General features: G+C 34.4%; 1 protein-coding gene across 7 annotated transcripts in view; it reads left to right on the top strand.

Annotated features, from left to right (window-relative positions):
- The window catches only part of AP3B1 (adaptor related protein complex 3 subunit beta 1), a 156,776-nt gene that overhangs the window by 56,068 nt on the left and 74,327 nt on the right, over positions 1-26,381 (top strand). For all 7 annotated transcript variants that reach the window (XR_015280900.1, XR_015280903.1, XR_015280902.1 and 4 more), the window contains exons 8-15: positions 2,209-2,370; positions 4,438-4,535; positions 7,258-7,312; positions 7,392-7,463; positions 9,863-9,925; positions 10,828-10,960; positions 16,580-16,689; positions 25,312-25,488. Coding sequence is in view for 2 of the 7 variants with exons in the window: in XM_023944629.2 (XP_023800397.2) it covers positions 2,209-2,370; positions 4,438-4,535; positions 7,258-7,312; positions 7,392-7,463; positions 9,863-9,925; positions 10,828-10,960; positions 16,580-16,689; positions 25,312-25,488 (870 nt within the window). In the remaining 5 variants the exon portion in view is untranslated. The remainder of the gene's footprint in view (positions 1-2,208; positions 2,371-4,437; positions 4,536-7,257; positions 7,313-7,391; positions 7,464-9,862; positions 9,926-10,827; positions 10,961-16,579; positions 16,690-25,311; positions 25,489-26,381) is intronic.

Below are 26,381 nucleotides of genomic sequence, written 5' to 3'. Positions count from 1 at the left end.
ATGGCTGGAAAGGACCTGGGGGTGCTGGTGGCAGCAGCTGAACGTGAGCCAGGCTGTGCCCAGGTGGCCAAGAAGGCAAACGGCATCCTGGCCTGGCTCAGCAATGGTGTGGCCAGCAGGGCAGGGGTTGTTCCCCTGTCCTGGGCACTGGTGAGGCCACACCTCAGATCCTACGTTCAACTGTGGGCCTCTCATGATAGAAAAGACATTGAAGTCTTGGAACAAGTCCAGAGAAGGGCAGCAGAGCTGGTAAAGAGTCTGGAGCACTAATCCTGTGAGTAGTGGCTGGGAGAAAAGGAGCAAGGTCAGAGTCAGGCAACATTCCAAGATATGGCCTTAAGTTGCACCAGGAGAGATTTAGATTGCATATTAGAATTTCTTCAGAGAGGGTTGTCAAGCACTGGAATGGGCTGCCTGGGGAAGGAGTATAGTCAGCACTCCTGCAGATATGTAAGGGCCTTGTAGATGAGGCAGTTCAGGTCGTGGTTCAGTGGTGAACTTGGAAGTGCTGGCTTAATGATTGGACTATATGAGCTGAAGGGTCTTTTCCAACCTTAATAATACTATGATTCTAAACTTGCACTTGTATCTCTTTGGCATTGAATACAGTCAGTAGCTGAGCTTGAGGCTTTTGAGGGGTTTTGAGTGATTGAGTGTTGAGTGTTTCCACATTATCTGGTAACTGTTCTCCATGTGCGGGATGATTAATGGAATTTGAAATAACCTTGTACACCGAAGAGCTGCAGGTATTTAGCCAAGTCTTCCGACTCTTTTACATAATACTTCGCTTTCTTATCCATCACAATATGCAAATATTGCAGTTATTATGTGTCCTCTTTGTCTTAGTGGGTCCTTGTGACTACAAATCTAAATAATTAGGAGTTCATCAGCTTGATTTTGATGATTTTGATTTTGATGATTTCGGTTCATTAAAATAATTTCCCAGGGTATTGTCAACATCCTTTGTCAGGAACATAATCATTTCTTACCAGATCTGAGAAAAGAGGAATATTCTAAAATTGCAATAAAATACATGATTATGAGAAGATCATATTATTACTTCTGCAGTTGGGGTATGAAGAGCGACCTTAATCAGATTTAAAAATAAAGTATTTTTGTAAGAGGCATATGCTGCTTTTATTGGAACTCTGCTGCTCCAAGTATGTTCTAAACAAGCAATTCTTAAAAAATGAGGAAGTCAGAAATGGGACAGCTCAGGCAGTTTGTTTGTAACAGTTATTAATGAGTTAAATACTGTTTCAAACTCAATATTCCTGTTGAATTCAATAGTACTGATCTGCATGTCTGTTAGCAGTCAAGGCAAGGGTATTGAAGACTGAATCAATGAAGATTGAATTATCCTCCTCCTGTTAGAGGAAGCTTCTTCAGTGCAGGTTGTGATGCACTGGGATGGGGAAATTTCCTTTCACATTGCCTGTCCTGTAGGAAAGGGAGGAATTCAGTTACCAGTGGACTTGATAGAGCATCCTGAGTTTTTGGTTTAGAATGTGACTGCCACAAAGAATTGTGGGAAGAGAAGTAAGGAAATTAAAGTACTTTAGTTGCTATTGTATAAAATATCTATGAGTGTGATAGGCATCCTGTAAAACATTGAGAGAAAACTTGGCATCAAGTAATGAAACTTCTCTTCATATTTCCTCTTTTTAAAAAAAATCTGTATTCTTCCAAATTGTAATAAAAATAAAAATCAGAACAAAACTATGATTTTAATTCTTTGTGGCATCTTTCCTCCCTCCCCCCATCCTCGTACCTCTACTGAAGACATTTTGTATGGATTCTTTCACTACACCTGAGTTTTAACCAAGGCATGCAGCCTTGCCAAGTTTTCTGAAGACCTATGTCTTTTTTTAATTCCTAGTTATTTTCTAGAAATGCCAGTTTTAGATCACAGGAAGTCCAAAAAAGGCCAAGTACATACCTAAAATATTTTGTTGAATAATAATAAAGATATTTCATTTGTAAGTACAACTTATTTCTAAGGAGATTTTGTATATATTGTTAATCTGTTTTTCATGTCTACTGTACATCTACTGTTTTGAGCAAATGGGTAGAAAAGCCAAAAACTATGCTTAAAAAAAATACATAAATCTTGCATTAAGCTTTGGTGTTGTGTGTTACTTCCTTAATGAATAAAACCTGTTGATTCAAATATTCTATATATGTCCTTTCCATTTTGTCTTTTGGTAGGTTGATGAAGTGGTGGATGAATATAGTGAAAATAATTTCTATGAATCTGATGAAGAACAGAAAGAGAAGGATCAGAAATTGAAAACCACCTATACTATGGACCCAGATCACAGGCTGCTGTTACGAAATACAAAGCCTCTGCTTCAAAGCCGAAACGCTGCTGTATGACAAATTCCTTTTTCATTAAAATGTTAAACTACAAATACCTGTTTTTAGAAAAATTAAAAGATTGAAGAGTAAAATCTAGACCTCTTCAAAACTGGTGTAAATACCCTTAAGTAACTCTAGGAGAAATGTGATGGATCTATTTTGAATTTAACTTAGCTTGTAAGTGAAACACCTAAACTGATTGTGATATGTGCTCCAAATAATACAGACAAACAAAATACTAGAAAAAAGTAAGAGAGCATTTGAATCCAACTTACATAGCATGTGATGACTCTACCTTAGGTTGTTCTTAATGCTAAAACTCTCAGCAATTAGGATGGCACAAACTCGTACAGTTGATTGGAACAAATCTATAAAGAAAATCATAGTTGTTATTAATTCATTAATTTCTTTTTTCGAGTCTCATGTTTTAAAAGTAGGCAATTATACACCACATTTCTAGAGCTGTTGCCTTGTCAAGGCTCCAGGATAGATATGACATTGTAAGTGTATGGTATGCTAGATTATTTCCATGAGATTTTAAAATACAGGAACTGGAAAAAGCTATGCTCACAGTGAATCATTATGATGTTAATCAGATCACAGAATGTTACTTCTAATCTCAGTTTGTCCTGTTAGTCAGGACTTGATGTCTTACCAGACATGTGTTCCAGTGATAATGAATATTCATATCACTGCAAAAACAGTGCACCATGATTAAGTCACCTTGCCACCTATTCTTAGTAAGTTAAACAGATCAGATTTTAGTTCTGTATTGAAACATATTCTGAGATTCTAACTCATGTGTAGCACTTCTCAAAATCATTTATGGTCTGCCAGCCCAGCAGACTTTGGAAACAAATTGATTAATTTTTTAGAACTTCTTGCTACAAATCACTGTTTAGTGTCTGTGGTATTTCTTAATTTCATGCAAAGAACAAGTGTGTTTGATATGTTTGCCATCCCACTTCATGAAGAGGTTCAATTAGTTATTGCCCTCGTTCCATAAATAATTTTCTTTATTAAATATGGTATGGGTTCTCACACTTACGATCTTCAACTTTCTGATATTAAAGTTAACTGAGATGTTAAACTTTGAAAAGTGTTGCCAAAATTATGCTACCCTACATTGCTATTATGTGAATATTCATACTATTCACAGAATTTACCTGTAATTAATTTAATTAATGGCTTTCCATATGACCATGCATTTTTTGTCAGTAGTAAAAGATACTTGTGGTATATTAGTAAAAATCTTAAAGTTATTTTCTGGCTTCAGATGTTTTTAATAGCTTTTTATTGTTGAATAATGATTTTTGTTTCATTGGTACTAAGATTTAAGATACCAAGTGAAGTGTTATCATGAGGACTGTACTTGGAGTCTTTATGATTTGTTTTGTTTGAAACAGAGTTGATCGTGACACTGTTGTAAGAAAGGTTGTGACATGACACTAGCATAAAGATCATATTTTGTCTTATTTATAAGAAAATTTGAGAAGAAAAAAACCGGGGTTTAAGTTGCTTATGTCTCCATCTTCTGAATTTTGTTAGCCTGGATATTGGTATACAACCCTGTAGCTTTTACTCTCTGTTGGATTTGATGCTTTAAAAGTAAAAATAAAAGCAGCTGTTGTTTTATACATTGTATAGTAGAATAATGTAGTGAAAGATTTTTAGTGGAAACTAGATAAAAGGTGATATTGAACCTGTAGTAATAAAGGAAAAGCACATTAGAAAAACTTGTAAAGAATATTTCTTCATTACTTTGTACAGCTGATGTTAGCAATACTGATTTATCAACGATGGTATCACTGTGTTTGTAATTTAAATTACCTACTGCTTTTTCCCTTAGTCACTATTTCTATGACCTTCTATTTATTATAGCATACAGTTAATACTGGGAGGAAGTAAACCTACTTAATTAGTAAAAATATATTTATTCCAATGTTCTCCCTCAGTCTGCTTTGCTGATTTTGCTTTCTGAGGAAGAGTGAGCTGGTAGTCCTGCAGGTCTGAAGCAAATGTGGTAGATATAAATGATGATTTGAAGTTAACATGCTGCTTTGAATGTTCTTCCTTTAGGTGGTAATGGCAGTTGCACAGCTTTACTGGCATTTGGCACCAAAATCTGAAGCTGGTATTGTTTCTAAGTCATTGGTGCGTTTACTCCGTAGTAACAGGTAGGTCAAGTCCATACTTTACATCACTGTGCGTACTTTTTTTTTGTGCATATTTGTTTAGCCATAGTTATAAGAATGTAGCTATTACGCAATTAATTTCATTTTGAAATTGTCCTGTAATACTCCCTTTCACTCAACAAATGAGGATCACTAAAGGTAATTCCATCATTTTGGGTATCCCATCTAGGGACCAATGATCTGGGGATCATTGGTTATTGTGTATCGTTCCTATAAGTTTTGTTCTGAGAAGAATCATGGCTGCCTAGTTAGTGTTTAAATAGAGTCAGTATTAACTGGTTTCCTTAATATCTTGTTAGTTTTTTTTAATTATTGGAAATTTAGTTCTATTGAGTTCCTTACTGTCTTGCTAAGCACTAAAGAAGTCTTTCGGTGTGTATTTTATTTTCCTGCATTGTAACACAAATCCCAGAATAGGTGAGTTTAGAAGGGATCACTGGATATTGTGTAGTCCAACTTCCCTACTCAGGGAGGATCTCCTGGAGCACAGTACTCAGGACTGTGTCCGGTCAACTTTTGAGTATCTCAGGGGAAGGAGACAACATATGTGTTAAAATTGGTATTGCCACTTGATACACTGCTGCGTCTTCTGTGTTTTCTTAATCTTTGGATGGTTTTTAAAGAACAAGTTCATATTTAATACAGAACGTTCTGTGTTGACCTCATCATCTTCAATAGTATTTTGTCTGCTTTTCCATGAAAGATCTTGTCAGCCACATTTTATTAGGTTGTTAGTGCTATTTTTTCATTTGTAGTTCATAGTTTTTGTATAGTGTATATATGTATATATGTTTGTATAGTCTGCATGGAAGTGTTTTTCTTCCCTATTCAGTTTTTAGATTTTGAACTTCCAGATATTTGTATTAAATGCCTTGAAGGGTTTACATGAGACAGTATTAGTTGTTTTTTGAATAACTTTTTAACTAAAAATGGTATTTTTGCCTAGAATTTCACTTAGTGAACTTAGTGAAAATAATTTACTTTTTATATCAGTTATATCAAACAGAAAGGTATTTTAAAAAATCTCACTTCTGTTGTGTCTGGCAAGATTACTCATCCTAGATATATCTTAACTTTTGTAAGCCCTGCCATCAAAGAGCTTTTTCTCTGCAAAAGTTCTGCAGCTCAATTTCTCTGTTGTTTAAAAGTTGGTAAAAAAGCTAAATGGGTCTAGGTAGTCACACTTTTATTTCAGATAAGAATAAATAACTATTATTTTTTTGTTTGGCTTTATAGTACAGTATGCTTCCCATTCTTGTTATGCAAAGATGAGTAAAGTGACTAAAGCAATTGGCAGATAATGTATAAATTCCTACTCACAGATGGAAAGGATTATTTGCGTGTGGTTTATTGCTTGTTTATACTCAGGTTTCAGTAAAAGAAAAGTCACTTCTTTCCTATATCTCAACTAATACCTTAAATGGCACTAGTCTTCTGATTTTTCTGTCTTGAATGGCTTTTCTGTTCTCTTTTACCATTCTGGGTGAAACACTTTTGCTTTTAGAGCCACTTCAAAATAAGCTTTTGCTGTTTGCCCTTGAAGTTATTTGCCTGTGGCCTTTAAATTAATGTCAACTAAGCTATAATCTAGTTAGGATGAGAGTGCCCGAAAGAGTATCTCATAGCAATTTCCAGTCTTATTTCAGCATGTGTAGCTGACTATTGCCATGCACCTGTGTAAGAATTGCATAAAATAGGTTTAAAAGATCTTAAGTACTTCTCTATTATCACTTTTCTTTGTAAGCAGCAGCTGTAATTACCTTAGGGCTATTAGACAGCTTTGAGTAAGAGGAGATAATGGGTATGATGATTTCTCTATTAGGATGAGATTTGCAGCATGCAAGGATTTGAACACTCATGGTCCAGAAAAATTGTGTGTAAATTATTGCTTAGTTTTTAAGCAATTGGTCACACAAAATCTGCACTTTAAAAGCTTCAGACTAGTGCCCAGATTTCTTTTTGCTCTCTCATGTGGAGACTTTTAAACTCATTCATTAATGATGAGAATACCCTCTCCAAACATGTTTAATGTCTTTTGTAGAATATTACGTAAATCTATTGTCAATCTCTGGCAAAGTCTATTATATAAAGGTGTTAGTTTCTTACAGATGTATGTGTTTGCCAGTGTATACTCTTGAGTTACAGGACATCCTGGCCCTTTTGAATTGAGAATTTTTAGAAAAATTCTCAAGACAAAAAAAGTCATAGTGAATCTTGCTAATTGTGCAATGATGATTAACTGTTGCAATTAATACAGTTGTTTCAACACTGCAGATAAAGCCTGTGTGTTTTTGTTTCATCTGTGTCATCCTTGAAATTCTTGAAATCTTGTCATTCTTGAAATATTTATTTCAAGAAGATGAATGAAATGTAAGCTATTTCCATTATATTAAAATTACTTATGTAATTCTGGTTTGAATAAATACCCAAGGTCTATAAACGTCACCATTGCATGGTATCAGTGAATATTTGTGTGTATTGGAGTTCTAAAAAAATTGAGAACCTGGTTTCATCATGTGTCTTTCTTCCTGTGAATCAAATGATGACAGCAGTTGACAGTAAGCTTTGCCTTTTATGTTTGTGCCAGAACAAATGGATAATTAAGTTTATGTTCAAATAGAATTGGACTTTCTTTACCATGTTGAATTATTCTATGTATCAGTAATTTTACGGAATGACTCTTATTTTTCTTTTCACATTCTAGGGAGGTACAGTATATTGTGCTGCAAAATATTGCCACTATGTCGATTCAAAGAAAGGTATACCCTATTTAGAATTATTTTAATCACACTGTATATGAAACATAGGATAGTTACTAAAATATGTTCTGATTTTCAGGGCATGTTTGAACCTTATCTGAAGAGTTTCTATGTTAGATCAACTGATCCAACTATGATCAAAACACTCAAGGTGAGTTTATTAAAGGCAAATTTTTTTTATATACTGCTGGACTAATCAGTTTGCAAGAGAAAGATTTTCACTGATATTACACAGGTTATTCATGTGCTGTTTCTTTATCTCACTAAGAAGTATCAAGGCCTTTAGTTAAGTCCACAAGGGGCCTTCTGGCTTGTCAGGCTATCTGAAAGTTCCCATTACTGTGTTGAAGGTAGAAGAGCAGCTATATTTTCCACTAAAGCTTTTAGGACCTTTCAGTGATAACAGAGCATTATAATTTTTTTCAGCCAGGCATTCTGACATTGAGTGTTTGGCTGTTTCATGGGAGGAAAAGAGTCTTTAATACTGTTAGCTTAAAAAGAGTTTAAATCTGTTCCCATGTACAAAATGAGGCAGTGTTTGAGTCCCAAATTTTCTTTGAAGTTAGCATTTGACAGGAGAAGTACTTTAGGCTTTCCTCAAGGCCACATCTCAGCGCATGTTTTCAGCTGCTGTCTTGTTGTTTTATCTGTACTTACTCCTTAAAAAATGTGAAATCCTTGAAAAAACAATGGCTAAAAAAGTGTCTACTGTTATGTGCCTTTTCTCTTGTTTTGCTTTAGATTATCATAGGCACTTGTATTTAGGAGTGGAAGGTAGGTTTCTGAGAGAAACAGTATTTTTTCCTTACCTTTGTTTTACATGTGTATCACACTTATGTTTTATGTGCAAGAGTGATGTAGTCCAAGATGGCTATGCCAAAACTACTATCATGTTTATATTCAAACTAAGTATATTTTTGTATTTTATACCAGCAATAATACTTAAGTAAATTTGAGGCAGTTGGAAGCAAAAAGATATTCTCTACATTTCAGAAATATTGCAAGGAATGCCTTACTGTTATCCAAAAATAATAGAAAGTTGATATATTTAAATTCCCATATTACTTGATAATATATTGGAGAAGAGGTGGAGAAGTAGAAATTGTGTTTTTCCCTTTCATTGTCTCATTTGTTTCACGATGGCTGAAAAATTTAGATGACCCTAAACTTTTACATATGTAAAAAAACTTAGTTGTTTTCTCCTTCTTCTAACTCTGTAGTTCAAGCCTACCTGTTTCAAAGTAGAATGATGAGACCCATGGCAGTAACTAATATGTAGGAGCACCCTTGAATTTATCTTCTGTGCCGTTTGGATGTCTGGGTTGTTTTTTTTTTTCCAGCATCAACTTCACTTTTTTGATCACTGTTTACCATTGAGCTTGTATTTTTACAGTAACATATTTTAATCACAAGTTCTCAGTTATAATGAATTGTCATCATCTCAGAGTCTTTCATTTTCTGAACAGTTAAGGTTTTTTCCCAATTACGAGCATTATTTTGCAGATATGTTGAATTTTTTTTCTGTTTTCTTAATCAGTTTTCTACTATATGGAGCTCTTACACAGCTTTTCTTAGTCAGTCTTTGTCTTCATTTCCCTGTAAACTGTAGCATCAGCTGAAAACTTTGTCATCTGTCTTCTTACTTTCATAGTTCACGTGCGATAAAGGCATATGATTTGTGATATTCTATTGAAAGCCACGCTGTATTATAATCTCCTTTTCTCTTGCTTGTTTCTCTTTTTCCTTTATCCTCTTGCTTACTATGCTGTTCTAGATATGTGTCTCTAAAAGCCTTTAAAGAAACGTCTTATGAAATTGTTTTGAAGTGTAGGTGGACTGTATCATTTCAGTATCCTTTTCTGGATGCCTCCAAGTCAAAAAATACCAACATATTTCTGAGGTATGACTTCCCTTTGGAGACACAGGATTATGTTTTGAGTTTACTTCATTCAAAGTTAAAACAGCCTGGAAGTGGAGCATCTTAACAATATATGCGAAGTGTTGTATATCATTCTTTTGTTCACCAGGAACAAAGAGGAGGACTTCCAAGATCTGATATTGTTGATGTTAAATAAGGTTTGAAGAATGGCATAGATGCAGATGTTTCTTTCCTGAGTTTAAAGGTCTTTTAATACAGTTCATCTGAATATAATGGGCCATTTATTTCTCCACTGATGCAGTTGTGACTTCCGTTATTTCTTCTTACTCTGTCGTGTGGTTCTTACATGCTAAGGCCTGTTGTGTAACATTGGAAAGCTGACAGAAGTATTTCAAGCCCATTTGATACGCAGTGAAACACTTCAGTTCGGGCTCATAAAAAATGCATCGCTGAATCCTAGAGCCCTGCTCTGTAAACTTCGCAAGTACTTGCAAGGAAAATATGCCTCCTGAGTGCAGTGGGTGGTACCAGTTTGTACTCATCTCTGGTATACTCTGTTGACTTCTGAGTGATATTTTTAAAATACATTTTATATACAATAAAAGTATAGTGTATATGTGGTACTGTTTATAATACTTCATTTTAACTTTTGACAACTTTTTTTCTTGTAGCTTGAAATCTTGACAAATTTAGCAAATGAGGCCAACATATCAACTCTGCTTCGAGAATTTCAGGTTTGTGCAGAAGTGTATTCTTTTTATATTGTATCATCTCTTTTCCCATTGTTGGATGTTTCTCTTAGTCTTGGATTTTTTAAGTTTAAGCATTTTCAAAGATTAAATGTCCCAAAAATGGAAATTACACCATCTCATATCATAAAGGTAAGGGAGCTAATTGTATATGGAAAAGAGTTCAAATATTTTGTTTCTCACTCTCCTTCCAGCCACCAAAAAAAAAGAAAAAAAGTGATGAGTAAAACTCAATCATTCCATATTCTTAAACACAAATTCCAGCGACTTAACTGACACTGTAAGTCACTATATGATAGGATCTTAATTTTAGCAATGTTTGGCCATTAGCATTTGTTGCCAAACCTCATTTCCAGAAGTCTTTTGATGAAATAGTATTTATTGTCTCGAGTATCTTCATGTATCAGCAAGATCTTCTGCCTATATTGTGAAACAGTGTCTGTCCTTCTTCCTTTCCTCTTTGCTTGTTACATCTATTTGCATTGCTTCAGTTCTCTGGATGAATTTGTGTGAAAGGTACTGGTTCTCAGGCAGGTAGGTTATTCATAGTTTCACAGATGCTCCTAGTTAAATGAACTGAAACCTCTCTGAATAGAGAGCTCATCAACTCCTCCAACCTTGCACACAAACTAATGGCTATTTTTGCGTAATTGCCCCCTGCCCCAAGCTTTCTTGAAATCAGAGGTTTGCATGGCCATGGGTGGCCAAAGCTTGCAAGAAAATACCTTCTGAAAGTGACAGTGAGCTGAAAAATTACAGCTTCTAATGTGCAATGTAGCTTTCTAAGTTTAATTTATTATTCAGTATGTCCACCTCATGAGAATAATAAGGTCAGTCTTTGGTTGACAAGAGTTACATATTGACTAACAAAAATCCTCTTTCTTTAGACTTACGTGAAAAGCCAAGATAAGCAGTTTGCTGCAGCTACAATTCAGGCTATAGGCAGATGTGCAACTAACATCACTGAAGTGACTGACACCTGCCTTAACGGCCTCGTCTGTTTGCTGTCCAACAGGGATGGTAAGCTAAAGTTCTCTTTGTTTTCTGGGTAGCTGCTGGCATGAAACGTTTTCTTAGACAGAGCCAAACAAAGCTTCAGATCATGTCAATAAGCAAGAGTTGACTTCCATAAGAATTTGGCTGACACACTGGATAAAAATCCTACATTTCCAAAGGCTCTGATATTCACGGCATGGTTATTTTCTCTTCTGTTAGAGAAATTAATTTGGTGTGTCTCTCAATTACATGTTTACCTACTTTTTCTTAAAATGCTGTGATTATTAAAGTGTGCTGTTTTGATTATCGTAGATAGCAGTAGTTAAAGTTAAGTTGCATTAAAGCAGTTAGCCTGTAGAGGGTGCTGAAAGCTTGGAATTTTTTTTTTTGTAGTGCATCAATGCCTAACTGAAAACACATATTAAATAGTTCAGGATAAATGGTTCCAAATTTGGCTTGATTTTGTACTCTAGCATTCTGTTATTTTTGGATAGTGAAACAAAGTTTCAAATCACTAAGAAACACATCAAGGAGCAGATAAAGTCAAATAGGGTATAGCAGCGTGGTAATACCCAATAATATTGTATTTTCTTACTAGTTACCAATGAATATGGCACGTTCTTATTTCATAAGAAGTCAGTAATATGTGTTGATAAATAATGTCAGGAAGGAGCAAAAGCATGATTTTGGGATGTCCTGGAGCAGTTAAAGTAGTTCAAAGGACTTAGGTGACATTGCTCTCGGCTTTGGAAAGCAGTATTAATGCCTTGCTATATCTCCTGGACATATTTTTCATGGTAATCCTGAGAAGGCCTTTATTAGGGACATCATTTTGGCACTGCATATTTAGCCTATGACCCACTAATACACATGGAGCTTTCTCTTATTTGTTTTATGAACTGAGTTCTCATTCTCAACCACCTCATCTTGTATAAGAAATGCTTGAGTGGCCTCAGTGTATAGCTTTGTGTTTTTAATATATGTGACTTTCATTTCTTAGTGCTGTATTTTATTTCTGTTTATCAGCTGTGTTTAAAATATCTTCCCATGTGTTGCAAAGCCATGTCTGCACATTGCACTTTCTTGTATTATATTCAGCAACAACCATAATAGAAACACAAGCATCAAAGGTTGTTCTTGATTTTTCCTGATTCTTCTAGCAATCTTCCTCTGAGTAGGCTTCCTTCAGCATGTACAAATCCCCATATTTCTTCTGTTTTAAATGAAATAATAAAACTGTCTCTTCAGAATACAGATTTTGTTACTTAACGATTCTTTCTGTTTTCTTGCTTTTTGTTTTGCTAAGAAGGAACCAAGATAAGAGGAGAAAGTTCTTTTCTTTTATCATAGATTGTCAATTTAATATTTTCTTCAGAGTGATTCAGTGTGTATATATATGTATATATTTATATACACACATATATGCATGTACATGTATACAAAGGTCTGTCTCAACAAGATTAGTTTTCATGTCTGTTTCTAAGTAGTTGTCTAGCAAATAAAATTATCTTCTTGTGCTTACTGTTCTGAAAGACTGCAAAGGATATATTGAGGATCTTTTAAACCTGGCAGCTGGCAAATTGCTTTACCATAGCTGCAGTATCTTTATTCCCTCTTTCAAGGAATGAATAGAGTGGCATAATTTACATGGTACCTTTCCCCATGTGGCAGGAAATTACCAATAGTCACAGCTTACTGAACATGAGAGTTTTGGCATGGTAAGGAAATAAAAAAGAGATTTAGCATAGTGTAGGAGAATAGCTTTGAGAGTCTTGGTTAATCTTGCCGTCCCCCAACTTCTTCCATTGAAGTATACAAGCAATCTGTTTGCTCCACTACTTCTTGTGTGGTCATTTGAAGCCTGGAAGTAGTCCTGCTGCTCTGTGTAGCATGAAGCACAAGCTAGTAGGTCCAGCAGGTTCTGAGGTCTGTGACAACAGAGTCAGCTGTGCTTTCTCAGTACTGTTTTCTTATCATGAAGAATTCACTTGAGTGCAGAAGAGAGGTGCTTACACTAATTCTACCAAGACAAAACAGAATCCTGAAGAACAAGCTTATGGGAAAAGTGCCTTCTGATTCTATGTGCTTGTTTTGTAACTGTAGATACATCCCAACACTGAGGATATCTTGGCTGTATATGGCACAAAAGCTTTACAGTTAATCGTTCTGCAACTTGGGTGATGAGAAGCTGGGCATTGTTCCAGAAATAAGGCTTTGGGGATGTCAAGAACTGTTCTTGAAAATTTCTTTGCATGCTTCTAAGTGACTTAAAGTCAGATTTTCCCTCTTCAGGAAAGCTGTGATATGTGGGGGGAAAAAACCCAATAACATTTGAACTACAGAAGCACAACAGAAACTAGAAATTTCAGTGATGAGACACCTTCATGAATGATTATCATAAGCTAATTTTGACTGATTCCTGAAGAGACTGTTTTTGTCAAGCCATGTTGAGGACTGAGAATTATTTTCCTTCCTCATCTGCTGAAGGAAGGACAAAAAGAAGTTATTTTCTTTCTTTAGTGTGACATTTAGCATTTCACTGATGCATTTCCTTTAAGCAGTTGTATTGATAGTTTCAACTGACTGCTGGCCCCACTGTGACATAAAAGTCATTTTAGATGTTAGAGAGAGATGGGATTTTAGGAAGTCTGTTGTCTGTACTGCATGTACTAGAAATCATGCAGAGTTTTCTTAGATGGGTGACTTCCATTTTCCGTTGAAAGTTGCAGGTTGAATAGAAGCACGATTTTAGAATGTATAGCTAAAACATTTTTTGCCCTACAAATCTGTACAAAACCACAAGTCATAAAATTACTGGAACTGTTAATATATCCAGTAACTAGTACATATTTCTTATAATTACTGTTAGAATGGCATAAAAGAAAAGTAACTTCTAACATCTAGTTTATATGTATTAGTACGGTTTCTGAGACTTGTTATTTATGTTGTAAGGATTGAAAAGTTAACAACATAAAAGCTTAAACTAGCTGCACCTAGTTCTGAAAAGCAGAAAACTGTGTGTGTCTGGGTAACTAGCCCTAGTTTTAGATTGCCTTTTAGCATTTTTAACCCTAGGAGCGTTGTTAGTAACTCTAATAACGGAATGATTTTGGTTAGAAGGGACCTTTAAATTTCATGTAGTCCAACCTTTCTGCCATGGGCAGGGGTGTGTTGCACAGACCAAGTAGCTCAGAACTCCATCTAGCCTGATCTTGAATGTTTCTGGGGAAGGGGCATCCACCAAAATGGCATCCTGTCCAAAACCAGTTGATGCAGTTTTGCTGCTTTTAGGAAAAGTGGTTATACAAATTGTAGACTGTGGATAAATTAGTCTTCACTCATGTGCTTTAGTTGCTGCAAAGGTAGGCTAATGTAAGTGAAAGAAAATTCATTGCAACATTAATAATTTCAAATGTTGTATTTCAGAATGATTTTTACCTTTTGAACGTTCTCTGGTAATATACTCCATGCTGAGATGATTTTCTGAGGTTCTGTTATAATGCAGCCAAATTCCCCAATTATGGAAAAAGTCTTTAATTTGGTTCTACAATTTACTGTCTGCTGCATTGTTAATTTTTTTGCATACATCATTTGACAAAATCAATTTAATTTGCTCTGTATTTTGACAGATACATTTGAGAAGTTGTCAGGCTGCAGGGTCTTCAGAGATTGTCCTTCTTAGTCAATTCCACATTGCTTCAAAATTGTTAAAAGAAACGAATATTTTTACTATGACTTGAAAATTGAAAATGCTGGTATCCCATGTAGAATTCTTTATTGATAAAGGTGTTCCTGATCAGATTTTCTGTGATTTTCAGTCTTTATTTTAAGTCCTTATATGTTATAGTCCTTTAGATATGCTTTATACTGTTTCAAAATTCTTGGGTTCATTTATCATTGCCTTGTATGGGCTTCCTCTTTGATAATTCTAGTAGGAGTTACATTTTAAAATTTTTTTACTGCACATTCAGAATGCCAGTTTTATCTCCCCTTCTAGTATTTTGCTGGAATTTTTTATGGTTTTGAACCTAAGTGTTTCTCTTTTATTCCTGCTCATTTTTGGGATCCTTTGTGTGCACAAAGTAAGCATCACAGAGTATGGGGTTTTATAACTATGCCAGTCCTTAATCTTAATCATACAAATGCATTTTGATAACGTTTGTATTTTTTTCCCCAGTATCTAGGCTTGTGTAAAAAAAATTAAAATACTAGTTTAAAATTGTTTACATAGTAATTAACAATTTGTTTACAATTCTGGTTTATTTTCTTTAAATTTTCTCCCACAGATAGCATTAAAGTAGTTCCTATGGTGACATCTCATCTACTGTAGTTGATATTACCATAGTCAGTTTCACATTGTCAACAAGTGTTTTTAATAATGATTTCATGTACATTCATTTTTTTGGGTTCAGGTTGGTTTTTTTTAATTATTCAGTGTATCACAAAATACTGAATGGTGAAAGTTGCCATTCCAATGTTCTCCACTATAAACATTCCAGATTGTAATTTTCAAGTTTCAAGAATTGGCTTCCTATTTTAATACGTGGCAAAATACAGTGTAAACTAAATTGATCTCTAGGATTGTGCAAGACCTTGAAATGTTAACCTTGCTTCAAGAAATTAGTCTAAAAGAATGACAGATGTCATGTCAAATAAAAGATGACACAAAAAGGTACAAGCCAAAATTTAAGCATTTCAGAGGCATATGGCATAATGATATGCTCAGAGCTCTTGGGAAGCCTTCTTCCATAAAGTTTGCTTTCTTGAAAAGAAGAGAAAACAACAAGAAAACCCCACAACCCCATAGAATTTAGACATCTCTTCCCCATACTGTTCTATTGAAACTTGAACATGCTTGATTGCAAATGAATGGTCCATGTGTCAGGTTAACTCAGAGAGAAATGCAGGAATATCTCTTTTTAACAAATGGTAGTCAGGCTTCTTCATCTGTCCTTACATGAGTTTACTCTTGCATGGGAGCTTGACTCTGCTCATGTGGGGTCTTTTCAGCTTCAAAAACTACATTTCATACAAGTTGATCAGGTTGTAAATGTTACTTGTTGCAGTAGCTGAGCACTCCAGTGCATGACTGGCATGAATCTTAAAACAGCTTGCTATTTAGAACCGTCACTTGAATGTACTAGAGATTAGGTTACAGACCTGAGAGCAAAATTTAGAAAACATTTAGAAAAAATGCAAAGGAGATGTTTAGCTATTTCTCTAGTGTATGAATGAGCTGTTACTTTTAATGCAAGCATTTTTATTTTCATTGCAGACTGAAAATTACTTTTTAATATGCATAATTTTAATGAAAATCAGATTTATTTTTTTACACTGTTCTTCAGTTTTATAGGAAAAATACACATTGCAGCTCCGCTAAAAAACTGTTCATACAAGTATGTACTTGATTGGTATTTTTACATTTAGAATGTTTGTGTCCTATTTTTGCTGGCTGTAACTTGGTTCAGGAAGCTGAACTTATATTACTTAGTAGAACGGTTTACCACTTTCTTACCAAATAAATATAATTCAGTTCTGCAAAGCGTACTGGGAAAGCTTTTACATCTTTTACAATCAATTATTTATGGCTTTTTCTTTTGCGTAAATGCTTTTAAAATTAATAATCTGTTTTGTCTAAAACAGAAATCGTAGTTGCTGAAAGTGTTGTTGTCATTAAGAAACTGCTGCAAACCCAGCCGGCACACCATGGTGAAATTATTAAGCATATGGCCAAACTCTTGGATAACATTACAGTGAGTATTTGTTCACACTCTCTTATTTGCCTTGTCAACTGATAATGAGATTTTTATCTCCTTCAAATTTGTGCTGTAAATGGAAGTAGGTATATTAGAGAAATGTGAAACATTTTTTTATTTTTGACAGAAAATATAATTTTTCATGATCTTAATGGAAAGGAAATGGAAGCTATCAGGTGGCTCCAATTTGTGCCTTAGGTCTGGGAAGAAATTTTTAGAGAGATCCCTGAAAATGTAGTTTATTGCTAGTCCTGTTACTCAAGGATGAATAGCAGGTTTAGAATATGGAGTGGGTAAAATTAAAATGAAAATAAGAGTTAACTTAAGGATGATTAGCCAGTTGTCTTTGTGATCTGGAGTGGACTTCAAAAGTTTTGTTTTAAATCTTTTTCCCCAAATTTCCTGAACTTTCCGTGGTATCAGATGTGTGTGTGTGTGCTGTGTGTTGCAGTGTCTTGAAACTGCATTTTTATCTTCTGGGTATTTGAAATTTTGTGATATTTAACATTAAAATTTGAATCATTCCCTATTACCTGTCTTTAAATTTAATTGACCTTTAGGTATGCAAATACTTATTTCCCAAATTCTCCTCACAGGCCCAGTAATTGATAAAATATTTAGTTACCTGTCCTAAATTAGAGCATAGGGATGATGTCCAGTAGCAATCTATTATATCCTAAACCCAAAGTGTCAGATTTCAATCTGTCAACAATTATTTTTCTGTAGACAATTGTTTAATTTCATAAAATTACACTATTTTTGATAATGGAACTGTTTCTAAATCAGTAAACCTTCATTTCTCCATAGCTGAATTTAGCAGAGTTTGGAGTATTAAAAGAAAACATGGTATTCTTCGTTCATGCTTACTGCAAAATTAAATAAGAGCTGATGATCACTTTGTAATGGATATAAGGAAAATAAATTCTAAATACTAAATTACTCATACCAAAATGAGATACTGTTGCTGATTACTTATCAAAATAAGTAATACCTCATGTATAATAATCACCTGTATTTACGAAAATTTGTGCAATGTTTTGATGGATTATTACAATCTCAAAAATAATGTTCTGGCACTTAACCAAGTGAGTTTGGCATCTTCTTTCCACATACTCTACAAGAGAAAATAGTTACTTTTCCAAATTTTCTGTTTAAAACTTAGAAGAGTTTTGTAGCTATTCTATACAATTACTTTAAAGTAAATATTCTAAGTTTTGTGGAAAAGAAAATCCTTTTCTAAGTCACGTAAGGGGGAATGGGGAGAAGATATGCTGTTCTTAAGCTACTTTAATATTCTCAGGTTTTCCAAAGTGATCTTGTATAGAATATCAGAAAACATTAAGTAGTAGCAGAACAGTAGCAGTCATTGAAATAAAGCAAAAATCAAAATCTAATTCTAAATCATGGCTTTTATTCAAGAGAAAGTAAGTGTTGGTCAATAATTACAGTCATGTAGTCATGAACCTACAAGCAGCTGTAGGTTCTCCAAGATGATTGTTCTACCTCTTTCAATGACATTTTTAAATGATAACTTCAAGATGCATATCTTTCTTGGTATGCTCAAGACTTTGAATTAAAGAATACCTTGTGAAGAAGTTTATATTTATAATTTGAATGCTGTATCATTTTTCTGATTGTCCCTACTGTGTCTGAAAATGAATGTATTCCTTTGAAGACTGATTTGGATTGGGAGGGACTTGTAAAGATCATCTAGTCTAAACCCTCCATTACTTAATTCTGTAAAGGATAAGTGTATATATTGCAGAATGAGTATTTAATTACTGGGGATATTAGTTTGTGATGTCAATACTTAATATGGTATTACTGGAGTTCCTGACATCTGCACTTGTACTTTAAACATTGATCTTAATATGGCAAAATTGATTGTGAGTTGACATAACACAGTTGCCTTGGGTTTTGTCTGCTATAAGATAGAGACACAGATCAAGGATTCCTGTCCATTGTGCTGACAAACAATATGCATACATACATGCATGTGTACATACTTACTTTGCACAGGGCTTTTTGGCATTTTGGTTGTATTTTTTTTCTTGACCTCTCTTCTGTTGTTGTAAAGTATTAGGGTTGAGGCATAGAGGACCTACCCTTTAACTCTGTACAGGAGCATACCACTGTTTTTAAAGGACTCTTGTATTTGGATGTAGGAAAATTGATGTGGACTAGAGTGGACGTGAAACTGAAGGATGGGGTAACAAGGAAATTCTGTGTTGCTTTTTAGAGCTGAAATTAGTTTACTACTATGTATTACACAGATAAAAGCATGAAGAGGAAATTCTTAACAGAATTAAATACTATTAAATCAAAACCCTTAAGGAAAAAGTAAATGTTTCTATTGTTCTGCCAAGATTCAATTCAAGTCAATGGTAAACAGCCATTAAAATAAGCAAAATTGGTGTAAACTCAGTGGAATAGATTTTTGGATTTGTGCCTGATTTTTTCTCATCTATATTTTTATAAAATTCACTTGTGCTAGCCTCAGATTGTGATTGGCAGTGATGAGGTACCTAAAATCTTTCACAGCAATGTTTCTTTCATGCCGTTTACTTTACTGAAATATACTTGTTCTTGTTTTCATCTTCTTCATCCACAGAAGCCATTTAGAAAGGGGTGGGATATAGAATATTTAGAAGATAACAATTTTGCCTTGTAAAATAAATTAAAGCTAAATAAGAGGAAGCTAAATATTAAGACCATATATAAAAACATAGTAAGACCAACCATAAGAAATACTAGGAAGTTCACTTAAAAAATACTGAACTCCTGTAGATCACTGACTCTAAATTATGATAAAGGCTAGGTTTATTTCAGTTTGTCCTTTGCTTTTTTCTAACATATCTGAAAATACTGGTTATTTTTGGTTTTTTTGTGTGTTTTCATTTGTGCCTTAAACTTTTATCCCAGGTGTGCCCAGGCAAAGCGCTATGAGATCTATTCTGTGTGTGATACTTGGTTGAGTACTTAGACCTGTGCATAGTACAGCTTGATCTAGCTGTGTTGCAGTTCCTTTCCTCACATCCTTCAAAAGCAGTAATGGAGAAATACATGTCTGATGGTGTCCTGAAGACAATAAACAAGAGAATAATTGGATCTCTTTAAGCTTCCACTTTTAAAAATCATGAAAACATTTCCATTTAGCTGTCAATGTGTTAAAAATGTTGTCATGATTTACAGTTGATTGACTTGCTAAGCTGTGGGCCAGAGATTGGAGTAGTGCTCATTTGTGTTAGTTATGCTCTCTGAGGTAGGTTTAATTAGTTTTGTGTGTACAGTTTTTAGAGTGATAGAAGTTTAAAAAGTATACTTATGGGAAAGAGCCATTTAAAGAAGGGTAAGTTCAAAATATGTCTTACGAGTTTCATCTCCAGCAGCAACAAAAATCTTTTGCTTTAGGGGGAAGGGCTTTAAAGGTAAGAGAAGTACATTGCGGTGCACCTCCAATATATCTTCGCATCTGATTACTGGAAACTTCTGTTTACTGTCCACATCATCACACTTACTAATCTAAAAATTTGAATTTCTCCTCATATTCTATATCTCTGATCAGCTATTACCTCTTCTCTTTGCCTTTTCTTAATGTGTGGGTTTTAAAGTGGGGTGGCGAGAAGTGTGCACGGTTGTCAGATACACTGGAGAAGTCTTACATAATGACGTAGTGATACTGCTTGTTTTGTTTTTTGTCTCACTTTCCTGGTGTTGCCTGCCTTTTGACTTCTACAGAGCACTGATTTAACAGCTCTACAACTCTCTGAAAACATTGTGATTCCAAGATGTATTTTTCCTTAGAAATACTTTGGAGTCCATCAGTATGTACAGAATATGTTTTTGCTTCCTGTCCTTAATGTTCCAAGGCCAGTAGTCTCTGAATTTGTTTCTGCCTTTCTCTTTTTAGAAAAATAATTTATTATGGTATATTGTATCCAGTAAGGTCTGCTATCTGGGTGATAGGAACCCTGACTTCCAGTGTGATTTTTCTCTTACAGTACTACTAAGGCAGGGTTTTTTTCTTTTGATAGCTGGTGAATTCTTACATTCTTGTTTTTAATTACAGACTTATTTCTAGTTCCTTCTAGAATATGAGCAAGAATATTAAACAAGTCTGAAGGGTTTTCTGATCTAAAGATGAGGAGGAATATTTCTTGATGGGATAAGGCATTGCAAATGTAGAGCAAAAATAAGAAAGTGGTGTGTAATTTTGAAGAGCTTAATATGTGAGGAAAATCATGTCACTTATGGACAAAATTAAGTGTTATCATTTACTGTTTTTGATTGGGTTTACAAGAGTAGTGGTCTCACAGTTTTTAACACTGCTCTGTGTTAAACTTGACTTACTAGTCTTACATAAATGATGCTTGTGTTTCTGATATGGCTTCACAGAACAGGCAGCTTGCTTTGTTTAATTTAGTTCTCCTTTCTTGCAGCTCTTGCAAGGTATCACAAAGTATTACATCCATATCTTTCTATGTGTTTCAGTTCTGCAAGCTTCAGATTCTAGTTATGTTCTTTTACCTAAGATACACTTTAATAAGGCATTTTTAAATCTTAGTTTTAGTAATGGTTTAATGAACAATTCTCATAATTTGACCGTTTTTTTACTGGCTCTGATATCTATGTGATTGTTTAGAATTTGACAGGAATATGTAGCCTCTGGGACATTATGTCCAGGGACACTGTACCTGAAGCAAATATTCTGCTTGAATAAAACGTAATTATTTTAAAAATCCGTACACTGTGTAAGAGGTGCAGTCACTAGTAAAAATTCTGTTCTAAAGCAATTTTATATGTAGAAGAGTCCTTGAAGGTCTATCATTTGAAAACAAAAAATGATTTTTCTTTCACTCTTATTCTTAACTTTTCTTCTTGCTATCAGTCTTACATTTCAAATTAACTTTATCCCTCTTTCCGTTTCTGTTTCCAAGTAAAATTTTACAAAATTGCGACTTAAGCAAATTTTCTTCTGGATGGAGAAAATTGCACCTCATTTGCAATTTGTATATCTCTCATTTTGTGACAGATGTGAATAATCAAAACTGGTGATTTTAAGTTGTACTTTATCCTTGTTTTGTGTGAATATATTGAGAGCTGAACAACTTCTCAATAGTTTTTTAATTGTACTGCTTAGAGCAATCTATAAAGTCTTTATAATATCTTTCTCTAATTGTTGTAAGTAACCAGAATCTTGCTTTGAGGGGAGTGTCTGGCTGGTTTTTTGTTTTTCTTTTTTAGCCATTTATTTATTTTCCTTGAGACAGGTAATGGGTTGAAATGACAATAGAAACTGCCTCCTGGTACTAAAGGCTTAAAAAGTGCACTTAACCACTTGCTTGGGCCATATGGAATAAAACATCAGGCAAAGTAATTTACAATCCTGTTTGCCTTTGAGGATAATGCAGAGCAGAGCTGAATAATGAAAGTATTATTTCCTGCATTTTTGTCAATTCAAGGTCCCTACTTAAGCTATACTGGAAAAGGCAGTGAAGGTCTAGAAGGGGCTTTGTTTCTTCTTTGCTGTTTTGAGTGCCCTGGAAACAACAGCTGCAGGATCATGCACTTGATATTACATCCTTGAGAACTGGAAGACTTAAACAGGGAAAAAGAAGTCTGAAAATATTGTGTGATTTTGACCCCAAATGAATCCAGTGACACAGAAACATTGGGTTCATCAGTTCGACATACACTTTTCATTAAAATGGCTTCTGCTCAGTGTTTGATTCAAAAAGTCTCTAATTGGTATTGATTCTTGTGGCACAAAATTGTGTTTAATATATATGCAGTATTTACATAGTAAGCTATTCACCTGGTTGAAAGGCAGAATCTCACAAGAAATTTCTGTCTTCCATTGTCACTATTTTTCAAATGAGGCTTTGTTTAGTCTAATTATTTAGCATTGTAAAACTAGTTTATTACTCTAATAATTTAATTTTACAAACTAGGAATAAAACTTGAAGAGCAAAACACTGTGCTTAAATGCATACTATTTAAATATGTTTAAATACATTTCATTGTGGTTTTGAGGTGTTGGCCTGGGCTTGACTAGGAAAAGTACAGTAATGATATTTGCATGTCATTATTAATGCTGTTACTGAAATTGATCTGCTCTGTGCTATTTTTGCTTTATAAAAAGACAACAGTATGGAAAGGAATATTCCTGACAGGCTGTTGCCCAAACTATGGTACTTGGTGATCTCTTGTAGAATTTTAGTATTTTAACAAGTCTGTAATGAAATATTTTAGAAAAATAAATCTAATATAGCTATCATCTGAAGTTGCCTATATATTCTTATTTAGAGGTATCTATCTGTACAATAGGCAACTTGAACTGCTCCAATACTGGAAAATCTAATGTACCACTCAATTACTATTCTTTAGCCCAATTTAAAATAATAGATTGGGTGTGAGGTCTTAATGCAGTGTAACCTTTGGAACATTAGAAATAACCTCTTTCCCTTTTGAAAATCAGTGTACAGTAATGGCATCAGTCTTACCATTTTGCAGATGAACATACTCTGACTGCATTTAAAGTTTTTATACGAAGTATAGAAAGTAGCTTGTTCATCTCTCTCATACTGTAAATTCCAAGGCTATTTAATTTTTTTGACAACTCACATAAAAGAATTCATCTGTATCTTAATCAGTATTTACATCTATATATATTTATATATATCTATATATATATATAGATGTTAAGTGACTGTGTTGTGCCACTCTCAACATATTATGTTATCTTTATCTTAAATTTCTTTCCCATAGCCAGAACTGGCCTTTATCTCTTACAGGACTTTTTGTTCTTGTTGTTGGACTCTGTATTCTGTTTATTCATGATATGCTATTCTTTCAGTGGAGGCAGTCCTGTTTTCCCCATGACATGCCTGCTTTCTGTTTCACTGGGGGCAGTCCTCTTTTTTCTCCATGACGTTCCTGTTTATATTTTTGTTGGCATATATATTTGCAACCATGTCAAGTACAGAGGTGAAAGTGTCAAGTTGACTTCAGAGTTGTTCCCAAACTTTTTGAAGCACATTTAATCATTAAAAATGCTTGTGAATGTGATTAGTATTTCCTTAGTAGGCTTAGTGAGCCATTTTACCCTTTTAGAATATACTTTCATAGGTAGTACTTTCAAATGTTATGAGAATACTTCGTAAGATACTTAATAGTTGGTTCCCATTACAATTCTGAAAATAGATACTCATATATTAATAACAGACATTCTGGAAGAGTAATTAAAGCATATACAAAAGTTACTAAAAATAAATGCTTTGAGAACCACAATGCTGCATTTCTAAAACATGTACATCTTGTGAATCTTACCTAAGGCAAACCTCACCTTGCCATTAGTGTAAGCTTATTAATAAAGATCACTGTGTAGTGTAAGGACTAATAAAAAATGTTAGTATGAGTGTTTTTGATCCTTTCAGAAAAAACAATAAAATTAGCTGAAATTGCAGTGGAAACTTTAGTTTTTTCTAAAATACAGTCAGTTTTTTGATTGACTAGAACAGTTACGCTTTTCCCCTGACATTTCCCTGACATTTCAACGTTTGTTGAACAGGAGTCTGTACAGGATGTTTGAGCACCATAGTCTGTATACACTATACAAGACTGCTTCTGAACTTTCTCACTGCATTCTTTCTTCCTTCTGCTCAAGGAAGAGAAAAATGTTTTCAAAAGGTGTATGTAACACAGATGCAGTTTTTAACTTGACCACCAGGTAACGTAGGCTAGCTCATCTTTTACAAGAGTATGTGTATATTATTTCATTTAAATCTTACTGTTTCTAGCTGAACTGCATGGAGCATGAGCTTCTGTTTTCTTCTGTGCTTCTCCATTTTGCCTTACCTCTGTTCTTGGCATTGCTGTGCTTCTGAACTTGGCATCACAGATTGGGAGTTCATCTAAAAGCTGCTACTGCCAGTTATTTCAGTGATACTGTTGAGTAACTCCAAAATGGTAAGACCTGTGTGAACTTCTTGGTCAAAGCTTTTGGTGGATCCTGTGCAGAAATTGTGAATTGCTATTTTGAACGTCTGTCTCACCAATATTCTGAGTTCAGCTGGTCTTGGACATTTGCAAAAAGACAAATCTTATTGTCAAAAAATCCTGAATAAAAATGAAGGAAAGCTAGAAATAGCCTTAAAGAAATCCATACACTTGTAAACTAGATAAGCAGGATTTGAGAAATTTGTATTGTTGAAAAACATTTCTGTATGAGTGTAATAAAAAAAAAAAATCACTGTTTCGTTTCAACGCGGTGTTTACCATAATCTGGTGGCAGGAATTCACAACCACATCTTAAGGGTTTGGACTGTGTTCCCACAGTCTCATGATCTCATCAGCTTGTACTATGAACATCAACATGTCACTTCAGTGTGCCTCTGTATCATCAACCTGTAATGCATGGGTTTTGGGTCAGAATCAGTACCTTACATGTGTATGAATATTCAGTCTTCCACAGTGGCTGTATTTAATTTCATGCTGCATTTGTTGCATGGCAGTTTATCTTTTAATAGTATTTTGTTTAACTTGTTATTGAACACAGACACATACAAGTATGCTAGTCTTTGTGACTCTGTTAACTTAGAGTGCTCAATGTTTTTTCAGGTTCCAGTAGCCAGAGCCAGCATTCTCTGGCTCATCGGTGAGTACTGTGAACGGGTTCCAAAGATCGCACCTGATGTTCTGAGAAAGACAGCCAAGAGCTTCACAAATGAAGATGACCTTGTGAAGTTGCAAATCTTAAATTTGGGTGCAAAACTCTATTTAACAAATTCAAAGCAGGTAAGCCTAAACTCAGTATTGTATGTATTCAGTCATGGTGGGTTTTGTACAGTCTGTATAGATCAGTAATGATTTCTTCTATATAAGTAACCAAACCTAGTCTATATTACTCTATGAAGAAAAGCTAAACATATGTTGTCAAGAAATATAACAGACTAAATCTAACCATGAGTTTTTAAGTGTGTGCTGGATCACGAATGCTAATGTAGTGATGAGATAAACTCTTTTTATCTGTCTCTGGGAAAGTGTGAAATTTTAACTTCACATAAATAGAGAAGATCTGTAAATTCTGTTAGTAATTTAGGAGATTTTGCTGATGTGATGCAATGTTTTCTCAAGCCAAAACCAGGACTTTCAAGAAAATTCTGTCACTTTGAACAAGAAGCTGCGCACTTTTTTGTTCAGGATATCTAAAAGGGCTTGTTTTGTCTTTCCATCAATACTCATTCTAAAGATAGTAACTGCTTTCCCTTCTTTTGTTTTATTTGGTTGGTTGGTTGGTTTGATTTAGTTTTTCCTATTTCCTTTTACCTGGGGGAGTGGGTGAGTTTTAATATCTCTGGTAGTAAAAATAATGTGAAAATTTCAGATAACACAAAGAGGTGAACTTAGATCTCCAAGCAGCTGAAAACAACAGCTATGAGAGGTGCCAAGTGCCTCAGTCTTCTAAGTGACATCACTGTGAACCCCATTCCATGACTATAGCATTTTGGTATTAATTTTTCACTGTAATGCCAATTATTGCTCTAAAAGATTGTAAAATCAAAGATTTTTTTTCCAAATGTAGAAGAAATACATTGATATACATACATACATGCATATATATATATATATGTATTTATATGTGTATATATGTGTGTGTGTGTGTATGTATGTATATATATATATATATA

This window comes from Cyanistes caeruleus, chromosome Z, assembly GCF_971803275.1.
Source record: "Cyanistes caeruleus chromosome Z, bCyaCae1.hap1.1, whole genome shotgun sequence".
NCBI lineage: Eukaryota > Metazoa > Chordata > Aves > Passeriformes > Paridae > Cyanistes > Cyanistes caeruleus.
The sequence above is the reverse complement of the archived record's forward strand: the minus strand, read 5'-3'. Positions and strand labels throughout refer to the sequence as shown.